The following is a 14065-nucleotide window of genomic DNA, read 5'->3' on the forward strand; positions in this document are numbered from 1 at the left end:
GATGATTGTAGATATTAAGAACTACTAGTTGCAGAAATTAAGAACTTGCAACCATCATATTTCTTAACTTTCGTAATAGCTCACTCTTAGGCATTACAACAAACAGTTATAGGACATGCAAAATAGCAGTAGATGTGAACTTCACAAATTAAGAGAAGTGAGCTTCACAGATTAGGAGAAGTGAGCTTCACGGATTAGAAGAAGTGCACTTATTAAACACCATATTCTATATTTAATCATGGACTTACTGAACTTCCCCGTAAAAATGAGTTCTCTGAACACTAACTCTATAAACTACACACTCTTTCTAAACTGCATATTGTGTGGCGCTAGCAAGCCACTCACGTTATGGTTCAGTTGTATCCATGCATTTTAAATTAAAGTGAACTTCCCTTTCTGAATAATGTGACCTATACTAGTCCATACTTAGGTTGGACAAGCGAACTTGCATTTTAAATAAAAGTGAACTTCACAGTGTATGAAACAACAAATTTCCAAACAAAAATGAGTAAACTTCATATGTGAACTCCGTGAAATTGTTTTCTATGTGCTGCGATCGTCCAACATTTGCTCAAATACAAAGCTGAACAATCTTTATGACCAAAATCACACAAGGCAGCAGTAAAGAAATATAGTACAACACTAGCAGCAGTTTTTATATCTGAATTTCCCGCACTAACTCTCTGAACGAACTGTGCACCAAACTGAACTTCAGAAAAATAAAAGTGTGAACTCCATCAAAAAATAAAAGAGTGAACTCCATATGAGAATAGAGCAAACACACATACACACAGCTAACCTAAGAAGAGTGAACTTTTCAGGAACAAATAAGTGAACTTCTCCATAGCAAAGAACAAATAAACCACATATGAATTAATTTTATGTGTATAAATAGAGATGCTATTTTTTCTAGATTGAGTTATTTGTTCATAAGCAAAGCTTTCACCACAGAAATAAAACTTCTACAAAATGATATGTAAACTTTTCTTCATAAGCAAAATGAACCTCTACCTTTTTATATAGTCAGAAACACATCAGGACATACATAGTAAGAATGAATCCCCAGTCTAGACGTCCTGAACTACCCAAGCAATGGTTTCTTTTAACATGGTGGACTTGCACGACATGGTATTCCCGTTATAAACCTAATGTGGACTTCATATTATGAATACATGGGAGTTACTTTGAGCTAAACGACTCTACTTCCTGCAATTTTCAGTATAGTACCTTGATCATATAGTAATCATAAGAGCTAGAAAGCTACCTCGAGAATCGGAACGAGTACTCACGACCTGCGGGTGCTACGCTTCAAGGTGGACTCCCGCCACGGCTCCTGGCGAACTCTAGCGATGAGCGCTAGTGAACTCACCATAGGTGTCATAAGTGCACTCGCCCGTAATTAATTTTAGAGATGATTTATTTGTAAAATAAAATAAAAAGGGTCACTTGAAGGAGACCGATGCTAGGGGACTATATGAAAGACAAATGACAAATTTACCAATCATTAACGCAAGATATGTGCAAAATTCATCAAGTCAGGAAGAGCTACCATCCCATATGAACTTTAGTCTCTAATAGTCAAAAAACATTCCAGTTTGGCAGTAATCAATGCATCAGCACTTCTAGATCATTACCAGCAAGAAGAAGGTAATTAAATAAGCATAGTAGAGATGGTTTAATGATTTATACTGTAAGTCATTATGCTTTAAATAGTACAGTACAAATAAAAAAACTAGCATGCCATGAAGAACTAGATACCCAAATAACCAACGCAATATGTACAATACAAAAACTAGTGTAGTATAAACTTCTGAGGTTTTAGATAGTGAACTTTCCTTTCTTTTTGTAGGGAACTATTTGCAGCTTCCTTAAAAGAAATCTTTTCCACGATAAAAAGCGAACTCCCCAGTTAGGAAAGTTAACTTCTTATGTTGACTATAGAAGTTTCACCAGAAATAATTTCCAAATTTGCAGCGCGGACCAACAGGACCATTTTTCAAACGAAACTGAACTTCTGGTGATAGACAAGTCAAACTCGATACAAAATAGAAGCGGACTTCCTCATTACGTTGATTTCTTTCAGTGCTCTGCAGTCAATTTTGAGTGGAGGAGCAACAAGCACTATCCATATTCTCGGCCTAATGATTCAAGAAACAGAGGTAGCTTCTAAATATCGGTAGTATAGAGTCAATCCATTAAGCAATTTGGATGCACCAGAATTTGAACAAGAGTGAACATGTGTTTTTAATGTACTGAATCAGTCTAGAACAAAGAGCAAACTTCTATAGCAATTGCAAGAATATTTTTTTGTAAATTATAGGAACATCAACACAGATAGACAAATTCTTGTGGAAGTTATTCTAGAAACATAGTTCTTCCCAAGAACAAATTAAGCTGACAACTGACGAAAGAAGTGAACTTCTTTTGGGTGAACAAAACTGAAATTACTGGCTGCACGAAGTGAACTTTTATCGATATAGCACTTCTCGAAAAACAGAAGTGAACTAACATCAGCGATCCCTAAGGATGATGTAGTGAACTTCATGGTCGAAAAATGTGAACTTTTATTCCTCATGAATGAATTTCAAGTTTTCCAATTTAAAATGGTGAAATCCTCCGATTGATAAGCGAACTCCACCGGCAAACAAAATGAACTTGACACGTGCTATCTGATGTGTTTTTCACCTGCACATGTTTGTGTGTTTTCAGTGAGCTATTGAACTCCATGTCTATTAGTAAATAGATGTACACTAGTAGTCTGGTACTAGCTCAATTAGATGATCTAGTACTCCAGCATGTTGAGGCAAAATATGCAGTGCCTAAACTCCTCAAGCCATACTACTTGAACTTATCCCTTAAATAAATACAAGTTAACTTCAAAGCAAACACTTTTTCTGTTTCACTTTTGAACTAAAAGAGGCAGTATGAAACGGACTCCTGGAAAATAATAAGCGAATTCGCCAATGGTGAACTACTTTTTTAGTACCACCCCGAAGGCATCAACCTCTATTTCTATGTATCAAATACATACAAAGAAAGCATCAAAGAACAAAGAAACTCTAGAGACAAACTAGTAAACAACATCTAGTAAACAACATCAATGTATTGACTAGCAAATTAATCAACGGCTCAAGCTGCTGCTTCGCTATTGCTCAGCTCACTGCTACAATTGCACGAATGCAAACAAATCAAGAAGCGGGGCTCATCAGGAGAACTAAAACAACACGTCACTTCAGACCACACGAGTGTGCATTGAAGTTCAGTTGGTCGAGGATTGTGGAAGAACTCAATCGAGGCAGCGACGCCTTGCCAACATTTCTTTCTGTCTTACACGAGTGGGCAGGACATCAGCACTATTCCGGCGAATAAATACACCACAGCCTAATGTGAACTGCGCCAAACCCCGTTGTGTACTCGTCCACTGGCGCCGCTCGTTGGACAGCAGGTCGAGGAGGGGAGGGGGGCTGGGCAGAGCCGGTCGCCAAAATTAGTGGTGAACGGTAGATTTCCTAGTCTCACGTGGTGGACTCGCGCGCGGAACACAGTGACCTCTTGGGTCGCGCCGCACTAGCTAGTCTCCCATGGCAGGGCGAAGTGGACTCACCGTGGTCTCGCTGCGTGAGGCGAGGAGCCCCAGTGGCGCGGGATGCTGCGGGCACAAGAGGTGGAGTAGGCCGGCGGCGGGCGAGGTGGAGGTGGGCAGGCGGCGCGATGCGGCGGGAGGTCGTGGACGGCGCCGATCCGCCGTGAGGCCGGGATCTGTGGACCGGTGGCGGCGTGCGGCCGCAGGAGGTCGTGGGCGGCGCCGCTGCGTCGGGAGGACCGGATCCGTGGATCAGTGGCGGCGCAGGCGTCGTAGGGGAAGGGGTGAGACGGCGCACCGGAGGGGAAGGGGTGGGTGGCCGCGCCGGTCGATGGTGGAGGGGGCCGCGCCGGTGGGGGTGGAGGGGCTCGCGCTGGTCGGGGGTGGAGGGGGGCGCACCTGCAAATCGAGAAGAGGGAAAGGGGAAGGAGCTTGTGGTGCACGAGGAAGAAGGTAGTTCACCTGTGTGTGGTACGCACGGTTCGTTCGGCCTGGTTGGTTTTTTCGGCGCGGTGGTCTGGTTCGGGATTAGAAGGTCTTTACTTAGGTGGTTCTAGAATAGCTATTCTAGAACCACTCTTAAGGGGGGTTCGAGAATAGTTGGGCTCTATATATTGATATGAAACTATACCGACACTTACCCAAGTACACTTAGAACAAACAATACATTGAAGAGAACAAAAGAAAGGAGAATTTTGTAAGATAATGAGCGACACGATAAGAGTGACGGATCTGGTGGCTCCAAAACCCCCATTTCAACTGTGACATACTAGCGTCCAGACATAATCATGAACCGACGAGCCTGGTGTAACAACACCACGTAGATCAAGATTCATTTTACAAGTGACAGTACTTTTATTCCTGCACACGCATGCGCACACAAACGTGTTGCACTCCGACCGACGGGGCAGGATCACTAGCTAGTAGCTACAGCCTACAGACTAAAAGGAACACAGACTGAAGAAACACTGACGCCATACACACTTCTAGATATACTTCTCCGCCGCCGGGTTGGTGCCGGTGCCCGGATACGCCGGGTCGACGGGCGCGCCGACGGGGCCGTGGTGACCATGCGTCCCGGCCGTGATGGGCACGCGCGTGCCGTGGCGTCCCGGGGCGGCGTCTGTGCGGTGTTCGGCCTTCTCCTGGTGCTTCTGAGCTTTGGCCTGGGCCTTGTGTGCCCGCTCCTCCTCCCTGGCCATCTCCTTCTCGCCGTGCGTGCTCGACGCTGCCATGCCCGTCTTTCCCTGCACCTCCGCTGCCCCCTCCTTCACCTTCTCCTTTGCCGAGCTCACCATGTCCTTCGCCTTCACTTTCGCCGTCTGCATCTTGCCTGCCGCTGGCTCCTCCAAATGCTTCTTCTTGCGTCGCGTGGATGTGTACTGTGGAGTGTCGATACTTGGGTGTTTTGCTTCTGTGAGCTAGTAACGTTCGTGTGGTGGTGGATTTTATAGGGAGATGATGGTTTTGGGCGGTCGGTGCTCGGCGGCGTCTGGGTTTTGCTGTCGGGTGCGAGCTGCGGGTGGGTAGGTGGCACGCATACGGTGCTTCGATTGCAGCAGGAGTTACACGTCGCACCGTATGCTCTGTGGCGCTCTGCTGAGGTGCCGTGTGCTCCTGTCCACTGTGGTCGAAACATGCAAGAACACGTGAGCGCAAGTGGATCAGCATCAGGGAGCATCGGTATCGTGTCGGCCAATGTTGGCCCAATCCAAAGGAGAAACGACGGGATACCAAGTGGGCTGACCATGCAAGCTCTACTAAGAGCATCTCCACACTGAGGGTGAAAATGGGCTCGCACCGGCACGCCCCAAACGACGCCGGCGAATTTTGGAGCCCAATAGAAGCACCGGCAACCCCGTGCCAGTCCCTTCGCCAAGGGCGCGAATCGGGCGCGCCGGCCTCGCCAGGCTCAAAATTTTGGGCGTGAGAGCCACCTGTCAGCCACACACCAACAAAATATAAATCTTCTCCCCCAAAACCCCGTCCCCTCCACCGCTCATTTCTCCCGCCAACCGCTCAATCTCCCATCCAACGTCGAACCCGAAAAACCCTCGCCGCCGCGCCATGCCACCGAAGAGAAGGGCTCCGGCGAAGGCAGCGAAGGCGCCGACGAAGGCACCGCCGAAGACGCGCACCATCACGCCGAAGGAGAAGCCGGCAACCATTTCGCATGAGGATTGGGAGACGGAGATGGATCGCCGCCGCCTTCATCACGGCCGACCGCAGGAGGCGCCGCATCGCCGCCCTCGACGCAGTGAAAGCGGTGGCCTCTGCGGAAGCGTGCCTGAGCTTGGGTGGCGGTCTGAACAGCATCTCGAGCTCCCCGTCGTCGCCGGGTTACTACGCTGGGTACATTGCAGACGCACCGTCGATCTCGCAGATGCGGCTGTCGCAGATGGACGGCCGCGCCCGCTACTCCCCCAAGTTCGGCGACAGCGACATGATCGTCGACAACAACGCCCCGTTCTCGCCGGATTCAACGGCTCGGGTCAGCGGCGCCTTCCGCTTCCCCGACCATAACGATTTGCCTGACCTGCGCCGCACCCAGGGCCACGTGACGGACGACACCGGCCTTCCCCGCGACCTCTTCCTCGGCGACGGCAGGCGCACCCAGCAGGTGTTCGGAAGTGGGTCCGGTGTGTCCATGGCCAGGACGAGGTGCGTTTCCTTTCTTTCTATGTGTTGTGTGCATCGTAGACACCGGCGGCGACTCAAAGATTGCAACTTTATGCGTAGATTGCCGGCGAGGAGGAGATCTTGAACGGCATCATACGCGGCCATGCCTACGAACCCCCGGTCGACGACTACGAAGAAGAGGCCGACGAGGATGAAGGTGAGGAGGAAGTCCAGGAGGAGCTGATCGACGCCGAGACCAGCGCGAGCGGAGGAGGACGCGCATGCGTTCCGTCGGCACTCGTGGTCCGAGGTGGAGGTCCTTGGAGGATGAATGCCTCATCGAGGCGTGGAAGCAAGTGAGCTTTTTCCCCATCACCGGCGCAAACCAAACCGGTGGCAAGTATTACAAGCGCATCCTTGATTGTTTCAACGAGAAGAAGAACTATGGTGATTACGCTACCATAGAGATGAACCGGAACGAGGGCGCCCTCTCTCACCGTTGGAACTTGATCAAGGGGTCGTGTAGCAAGTTCCACGGCTACCATGAGAAGATCAAGGCACAGAAGGAGAGCGGCACGACGATGGTGGATTGGGTATGATCTACGCCTATCTTATTTGCATATGAATTGGTCATCAATGTTGGTGCATATGATTTGATGATCCAACTTTTGCATATGAATAGGTGATCAATATTGTTGCATATAAATTGATGATCCAACTTTTTGCATATGAATTGGCGATCAATGTTGTTGCATATGAATAGATGCTCCAAGCCCTCGAAATGTACAAGCACCAACACGAGTACAAAGACTTTCCGTTAATGCATTGCTTCAACAAGCTCCAAGGTTGCAAGAAATGGCATGACCTCCTCCACACTCTCTTGAAGGACGGGGAAGATGGGCCGGTCGATCCAGCCGGCACCTCCACCGGGCGCCCCATTGGCAACAAGAAGGCCAAGGCCGACAGGAATGCGGCGCCGGTATTGGCAGCCATGGACGCCTCCATCGAGAAGATGATCACCTCATTCTCGATGGAGAAAAAGGAAGCTGCCGATAGAGCCGCCGTCGTGTGGAAGGCCATCCTCGACAAGCAAAACGCCAAGATCGAGTTGGAGAGGGAGAGGGTGGAGGCGGCGAAGATGGAAGCTCACATCGTTGCCATGAAGGCCAACAACGAAGCGACGCAGCTATCGTTGGCCAAAATGTCTCAAGAATCGAAAATCTTGATGGCCGACATGGAGAAGATAGACCCCTTAGCACGGGCGTGGCATGAGATGTACCGCGAACGCATCGGCCAAGAGGTGATGGCGGCGCGATCTGCGTCGGCGTCTCCACCGGCACCGTCCATGTCTACCCCACCGTCCACGTTCATGTCTCCACCGCCACCGTCCACGTTCATGTCTACCCCGGCACCGTCCGCGTTCATGTCTACCTCGGCACCGTCCGCGTTCATGCCTCCCCCGGCGACCGTGGATCCTGTTGTAGCGACGGAGCTGCCGCCGGCCGCCGATGAGGAAGCCATCGAGGTTGCGCCGCCCGTGAACTCCTTCGTGTGATCATGCGATCATCTGGCTTCAAAGCCCTTTTTTTTGCACCGGAAACGGCGATCTGATGGCCGTCTGTTGGTCCAAACTTCTTATTCCAAAACCTATTCGTATTTGGTAGCCGTGTGTTGGCCCAACTTCATATTCGTAGACATATTCGAATTTATATGGTTGTGTTTGAGATTTCAAATTCAAATTATCTATCAGAGCCGCATGTTTGGGAGCGCCGGTGTGGGAGCAGCTCCCCCAAATGGAGGATGTTGTGCCGGCGTCCCCCAAACAGAGGTGCCGGTGCCCCTGCCGGCGCCTATTTGGGGGCTACCGGTGGAGATGCTCTAACCTAAAGTTCAAGCAATCCTTATTCTATGCTTCGCGCTCGGGAGAGACTTATATAGGATCTCAATATGATCAACTCACATAAAACATATTTTAAATATGCAAAAAAAGTCTGAAAATAACATACTACATACCTATAGATTGTATGCGCAACTCTAAGTAATTTCAACTCAAAATTTGATCTACATTAGGAGAAACGAAAAACACAAATCCAACTGTGAATAGTGTCAGATCTGATAGAATAGCATTTCATACTATTCACACTCAAATTTATCTTTTATTTGTTCTCTAGGTGTGTGTCGAATATGAAGCTATAAATTTTTGGCCTTGCATAAACACATATGTGTGTTGTTATTGTTTTTCAGAATATTTGAACATATTTTGTATTTCCAAAAAAATGTTCAAACAATCCTATCTAAAATCTGACCCTACCCAAGTCTTCCCCACGTTAACCTGTCTACACATACATTTCTCATTTTTTCCGACAGCTGCTAGACCAGCCCACTTCTCTCTCGCGCGGACATGATCAAGATGACATGAGCAGGAAGAACTGAAGAAGATGAAGTTTGATGATGTAGCTGAAGATGGGGGCGGCGCAGCTACCCACGATGTCGCTGGAGAGGTGAGACCTGGACCTCGCCCCGGGGATGGGGACGATGCGACTGGCCACAACATCGTCGGAGGAGGTTAGGAAAGAAACTTAGGGTTTAGGTGTAGGGGTGTAGAAGCTTAGGGTTCCAAGAGGTGCGGGAGCTCACCGACGATGTAACTTATGGTTTGGGGGCTGTAGGGATCGCTATAGCCGGAGATGGGGCGGGTTTAGAGGGAGGTCTCGGGGCTCGGCAGACCGGCGGTGGGCTGCAATGGATGAGGCGAAGCGGCAAGGCAGGGATGAGGAAAAAGAAGACCCTGCACGACATGCTCCCGTTAGTGGGCCATGTCCCACTTCCTCTCATTGCGAGCATCGGCGCCCTATCGCGTCAAGCATCAACTAGGACTCACCCAAAGTTGGCTTACAAACTGTCGTCCAATTGACCTTGCATTTTCCGTCGGAAGCCTTTTCGGTGCGCGCCCAAAAGAAACTTTGGATGGCTTGGAGCAGTTCTACCGGGACATCTAGTGTGGTGAGGGGGGGTAGATGGCTTGGGAGGTGAGGACCAACTTCACAAGGGTACGTCTTTCTTCCCGTGATACTGATCCACCTCCCCTTCCAAGGGGCAAGGCACCCGCCGTCTTGTCTTCAAGATATTGGAAGTGAGTTCTTTTTAGTCTTGTATCTGTGAGGGGGAACCCAAGGTATTTCGTGGGAAAGCTACTCATGGTAGCCGGAAGATCTTGTAGAATGTATGGAAGATCAATATCATTGAAAGGTATTGGGGGCCCAAAACTCTTCGCAAAAAAATTCATGAGACCCGTGGCTTTCCCAAAGTTGTTCCAAATGCGGGCAAGGCTACAGATGTCTTCTCGCCACGGCGCCATAAAGACAGCCGCATTGTTCGCATAAAGGGATGTTTGGAACCGGGCTCCTCTTCCAGGAAACTTTTGAATGAGGCCTTGGTAGTTTGAAACTTGAAGGATGTGTTGTAGATGGTCTTTGCAATATCAAAGCCCCTTGCCTGAACCCATGGCCATGCTTAATTGGGTCACCGGGATGCCATTGAGAAGCACTCTCCGAGAAGAAGTGGAGAAAAGTTCCGCCAACCAATCCTGGAAGCGTGTGGGAAACCCAAGTTGTTGGAGAAGCTTGTAATGTAGTCTCATCGTACATGAATACATGATCAAACGCTTTCTTAATGTCGAGTTTGAATAGGAGAGTAGGCTTCTTCCTTCAATGTAGCCACCTAACGTAGTTGCGGAAAAATTTGAAGTTATCGATGCTTCTCCTTTTATAAAAGTATTTGTGTGCATGTGAGATTATATCATTCATGCGAGGTACCAAGCATCTGGAAAGGATTTTAGCCACAATCTTGGGCTCTTGGTAAAACCATGAATTAGACTAATGGGTCTAAAGTAAGATAGCTCTTCCACCCCTCTTTCTTTGGAATAAGCGCAATATTTGTTGAGTATAGCTAATGTAGGGTCCTAGTTTGGAGAGTGGAGAAGCGTCGTATGACCGCCACCACATCCACCTTAACTCTTTCCCAATAATTTTCCGGTAAATCCATCCGGCCCTGACGCCTTATCACTAGGCATATCCATGCTAGCATCTTTAACTTCCTTCTCTGAAAAAAGGTTCATCCAACCCATCAAATTCGGGGTTGGAAGGCTCAAGGATTCCAAATTGGAAGTTAAATGGCTAGACCCCTCACGTTGAATGTCCGCGGTGAAGTGGGATTGAATGACAAGTTGTTTTTTGAGAAGTGACCCAACCTTAAGTTGTTTTTCTGGTTGTGGTGGAGTTTGTAGTCTTGTAGATCAAGTTTCTTTCTTCTTCCAGAGTTCACCTTCCTATGGAAGTATTTGGTGTTTGCATCGCCATCGTTAAGGTTGCAAATTCTCGCTTCAACGTCTCAGCGGCTTCATCGCCTTATATATGTGGATTTGTTAATTGAAATCTGCCGTATGTGGCATTGTTAATTGAAAAATCTGGGCTCATTTCGATCTTCAGTCTAAAAAAAGGATAACGCATTGCACAACAAGCCAACAAGGTACATTTTACAACCCATATACAACAAGTTACATTTTTATTCCAGCACACAACATAGACGCATACTCCGATCGATACGCAGGATCGCTAGCTAGCTACAAACTGTAAACCACTAGCGCTAGCTCCAGGTATCTCCTCCCTGATCACTCTCTCTAGAGAGTGGTGTTGTCCGTCGTCGGGTATGCGCCAGCACCTTGGTTCGCGGGATCGGCGGCGACGGGTGTGTGGTTGTCGTGCGGGCCGGTGAGGGGCTCGCGCGTGCCGTGGTGTGCAGCGGCGACCTCGCCGCGGTGCTCCGCCTTCTCCTGCTGCTTCTGCGCCTTTGCCTGGGCCTTCTCGGCACGCGTCTCCGCGGCCTCGACGCGGTGCTCCGCCTTCTCTTGGTGCATCTGCGCTTTGGCCTGGGCCTTGTTGGCGCGCGTCTCCTCCTTGGCCATCTCCTTCTGGCCGTGCGTCGTCGCCGTGGCCTTGCCCGTCTTGCCCTGCGTCTTGGCCGTCCCCTCGTTCACCTTCTCCTTGGCCGAACTCACCATGTCCTTCACCTTCACCTTAGCAGTCTGCATCTTCCCCTGCCGCTGGTTCCTCGCAGAAAACCTTCTTGACTATGTGTATTTTCTTCTGTGAGTGTGCTAGTGCTGTGGAATGTGGAAATTCTTGTCGGACATGTCGTCGATTTATAGGCAACGATGAAACGTTGGATTGGATTATTGTAATGGCGGCGCTGGCATTTGGGTTTTGTCGGATGGGAGACGTGGGGGTAGTAGGTGGCGCGCATGCGGGTTCGAGAGCAGACCAGAGTTGCACGTCGTGGCGTGAGGTGGCGAATATGTTGGAACGACTGAGCGGGCGAGTAAGCTGCGTGGCGCCTCGCTAGAGATGCAAGTAAACTACCATCCTATTTAGTTTAAACAATATCACGATACTTTTTTGGGTTTACACTATCTTATCTTCAGTCGCGCCCCCCAAAGCATCCCTCAAAGGGATTTGGGGTACGCCGGATAGAAAATGCGTTCCAGCCGCGTCCCCCAAAGTCCATTTTTGTCCGGCGTGGCCCGATACGGTGTCCGGCGCCCCGAGCCCGTCCCCGTCCCACGGAGGACGCACCGGGGACGCCGGACACAACGAAAAGCGAGACGGGCTCTCATATGTCGGCGACTATTTGCATAAACCGTTGGTTCGCGCCTCTTTTCTCGTCGCTCCTTCCTTCCCGCGCCTCCCACCCCACCGCCGCCGCTGGATTTCCCGGCCGTTTGGACGTCTGATCTCTGCTGAGAGTCGGCACCGTTGTCGCGGCTGGGGTCCCGCCGGTCGTGCCGCCGCCGCCGCGTCGCCAGCGCGTCCCAGAACGCGCCGTCCAATCCGCCCCACCTCCGCGCACAGAAGGTGCTCGACGACTTGCCAGGTAGGCGCGATTGGCCGCTATTTGTTGCGTCGTCTGCCTCGGCGCAAATTTAACCATTGATTTTGCTTTAGCCATGGACAGCGACGATGAGATGGTTGCCCTGCTGCTGGAGGACGAGCAAGCCTTCGACGACGACCTGCGGGAGCATTTGCTGATCATCGCGTCCGTCCAGGACATGCTTGACGCTGAGGCGGAGAAGAGGAAGAGGCCGCGCCGCGGAGGATCAAGGCCGGGAAGAAGGAAGTCGAAGCCCCGACAGAGGCTGGAGGGGCATGCCATGCTGCACAACGACTACTTCGCCGACGAGGCAACACATGCCGACAATTTTCGGCGCCGGTACAGGATGAGCACTGTTCATGAATATCCTCCACGGCGTTCGAGAGTTCGACCCCTACTTCAAGCTCAAGCTCGACGCTGTAGGCGTTCTCGGGTTCTCGTCCATTCAGAAGTGCACCGCCGCCATGAGGATGCTTGCATACGGAGCACCTGCCGATACACAGGACGACTACCTTCGCATGAGTGAGTCTACTGCCATTGAGTGCATGTACAAGTTTTGCCGAGCTGTGGTGGGAAAGTTTGGCAAATACTACTTGAGAGGGCCAACCGAGGAACAGATCGCAAGGATCATGGCACAAAATGCTGCCGGAGGATTTCCCGGAATGCTTGGAAGCATCGATTGCATGCACTCGGGCATGGAAGAACTGCCCGTTTGCTTGGCAAGGTATATACAAAGGGCGTCATGGATATTGCAGTGTGGTGCTTGAAGCTGTGGCAGATTATGACCTGTGGATTTGGCATTCTTTCTTTGGCATGGCGGGATCACACAATGACATCAACGTGTTGCAGCGGTCTCCGGTGTTCAGCAGACTAGTGGAAGGGCATGCTCCACCATGCAACTATGAGATCAATGGCCACCAATATACCAAAGGCTATTATCTAGCCGATGGTATATATCCAAAATGGGTCACTTTTGTCAAAACAATCTCGGATCCATCTGGTCTGAAGAATTCCCACTTTGCTACACGACAGGAGGCTTGTAGGAAGGATGTCGAGCGGGCATTTGGTGTGCTTCAAGCACAATTTGCTATTGTCCGGTACCCTGCTCTAAGCTGGTCTCACGACCAAATGTGGGAGGTGATGCAGGCTTGTGTGATCATGCACAACATGATCATCGAGGATGACCGCAAGAATCATGCGAGGACACATGTTGGTCCCTATGAGTTTCAGGGCCCTCTCGCGGAGGTTGATCATGAGTTGCCTGCAGATTTTGCTGATTTTCTCGCTATGCACGTAGAGATCCGTGACAGCAATGTTCATGATCAACTTCAAGCTGATCTTGTTGAGCATTTGTGGAGGATCAAAGGAAATACTGTGGCACCTTGATGTAGCATCTAGCCCTATTTATTATATTTGTTTACTTGTTTTATTGTTTGTTGTAATTTAATTTGAAAACAATCCTCGCAAACATTTTTATTCATATGCTACATTTGATAAATAGTTATGTGTTAAAAAAAGTATTTTAAATGTTTGGGGGCGGCGTTTGGGGGACGCGGCTGAGGAGCGACGTCCCCCAAACGCGGCACGAATAAAACACGTCCCTAAACGCTCAATCCGGTGGGGAACGGTTTGGGGAACGCGACTGGAGATGCTCTTAGTGTTTGGGGTCTATGAAAACATAAGCCTTTAGTTTATATGCGTGCTTCACTGCGCACCCTGGCTGCACCGCTTCGGAACCGAAAGAGTGTCGTGGTCGTCATTTTCTAACAGTTGACCCGAGCCTTGGTCGTTTTCTATGGGTACTAGATCATCTCGGTTCGGTATATTTGTTCACCCTGGTGACCCTCTACTCCTCAAGACGAAGCGAAGACCGTACCACTTCAGAGACGCTTGTTTGCTTAGTATCAAATGATGATACCAGATCAAGAGCTTTATTGA

General features: G+C 49.5%; 2 protein-coding genes across 2 annotated transcripts; both read right to left on the bottom strand.

Annotated features, from left to right (window-relative positions):
- Nucleotides 1–4569: 4569 nt before the first annotated feature.
- LOC124674170 (late embryogenesis abundant protein 18-like) lies at nt 4570–4911 on the bottom strand. Its single transcript, XM_047210208.1, has one exon. It carries the CDS (start codon nt 4909–4911, stop codon nt 4570–4572), a length of 342 nt encoding a protein of 113 aa, XP_047066164.1.
- Nucleotides 4912–10880: 5969 nt separating this feature from the next.
- LOC124671423 (late embryogenesis abundant protein 18-like) lies at nt 10881–11291 on the bottom strand. The gene is made up of 2 exons (XM_047207795.1): nt 11103–11291; nt 10881–11027 (listed from the first exon to the last, which is right to left on the bottom strand). The coding sequence occupies exons 1-2, from the start codon at nt 11289–11291 to the stop codon at nt 10881–10883; spliced, it is 336 nt and encodes a 111-aa protein (XP_047063751.1).
- Nucleotides 11292–14065: the final 2774 nt, after the last annotated feature.

The sequence above is a fragment of the Lolium rigidum genome, chromosome 7 (assembly GCF_022539505.1).
Source record: "Lolium rigidum isolate FL_2022 chromosome 7, APGP_CSIRO_Lrig_0.1, whole genome shotgun sequence".
NCBI lineage: Eukaryota > Viridiplantae > Streptophyta > Magnoliopsida > Poales > Poaceae > Lolium > Lolium rigidum.

Coding starts and splice junctions, on each gene's coding strand:
- LOC124671423 (XM_047207795.1), bottom strand. CDS start 11,291: ATGCAGACTGCTAAGGTGAAGGTGAAGGACATGGTGAGTTCGGCCAAG. Junction 11,028..11,102: donor CGCAGATGCACCAAGAGAAG/GCGGAGCACCGC, acceptor CAGCAGGAGAAG/GCGGAGCACCGCGGCGAGGT.
- LOC124674170 (XM_047210208.1), bottom strand. CDS start 4,911: ATGCAGACGGCGAAAGTGAAGGCGAAGGACATGGTGAGCTCGGCAAAG.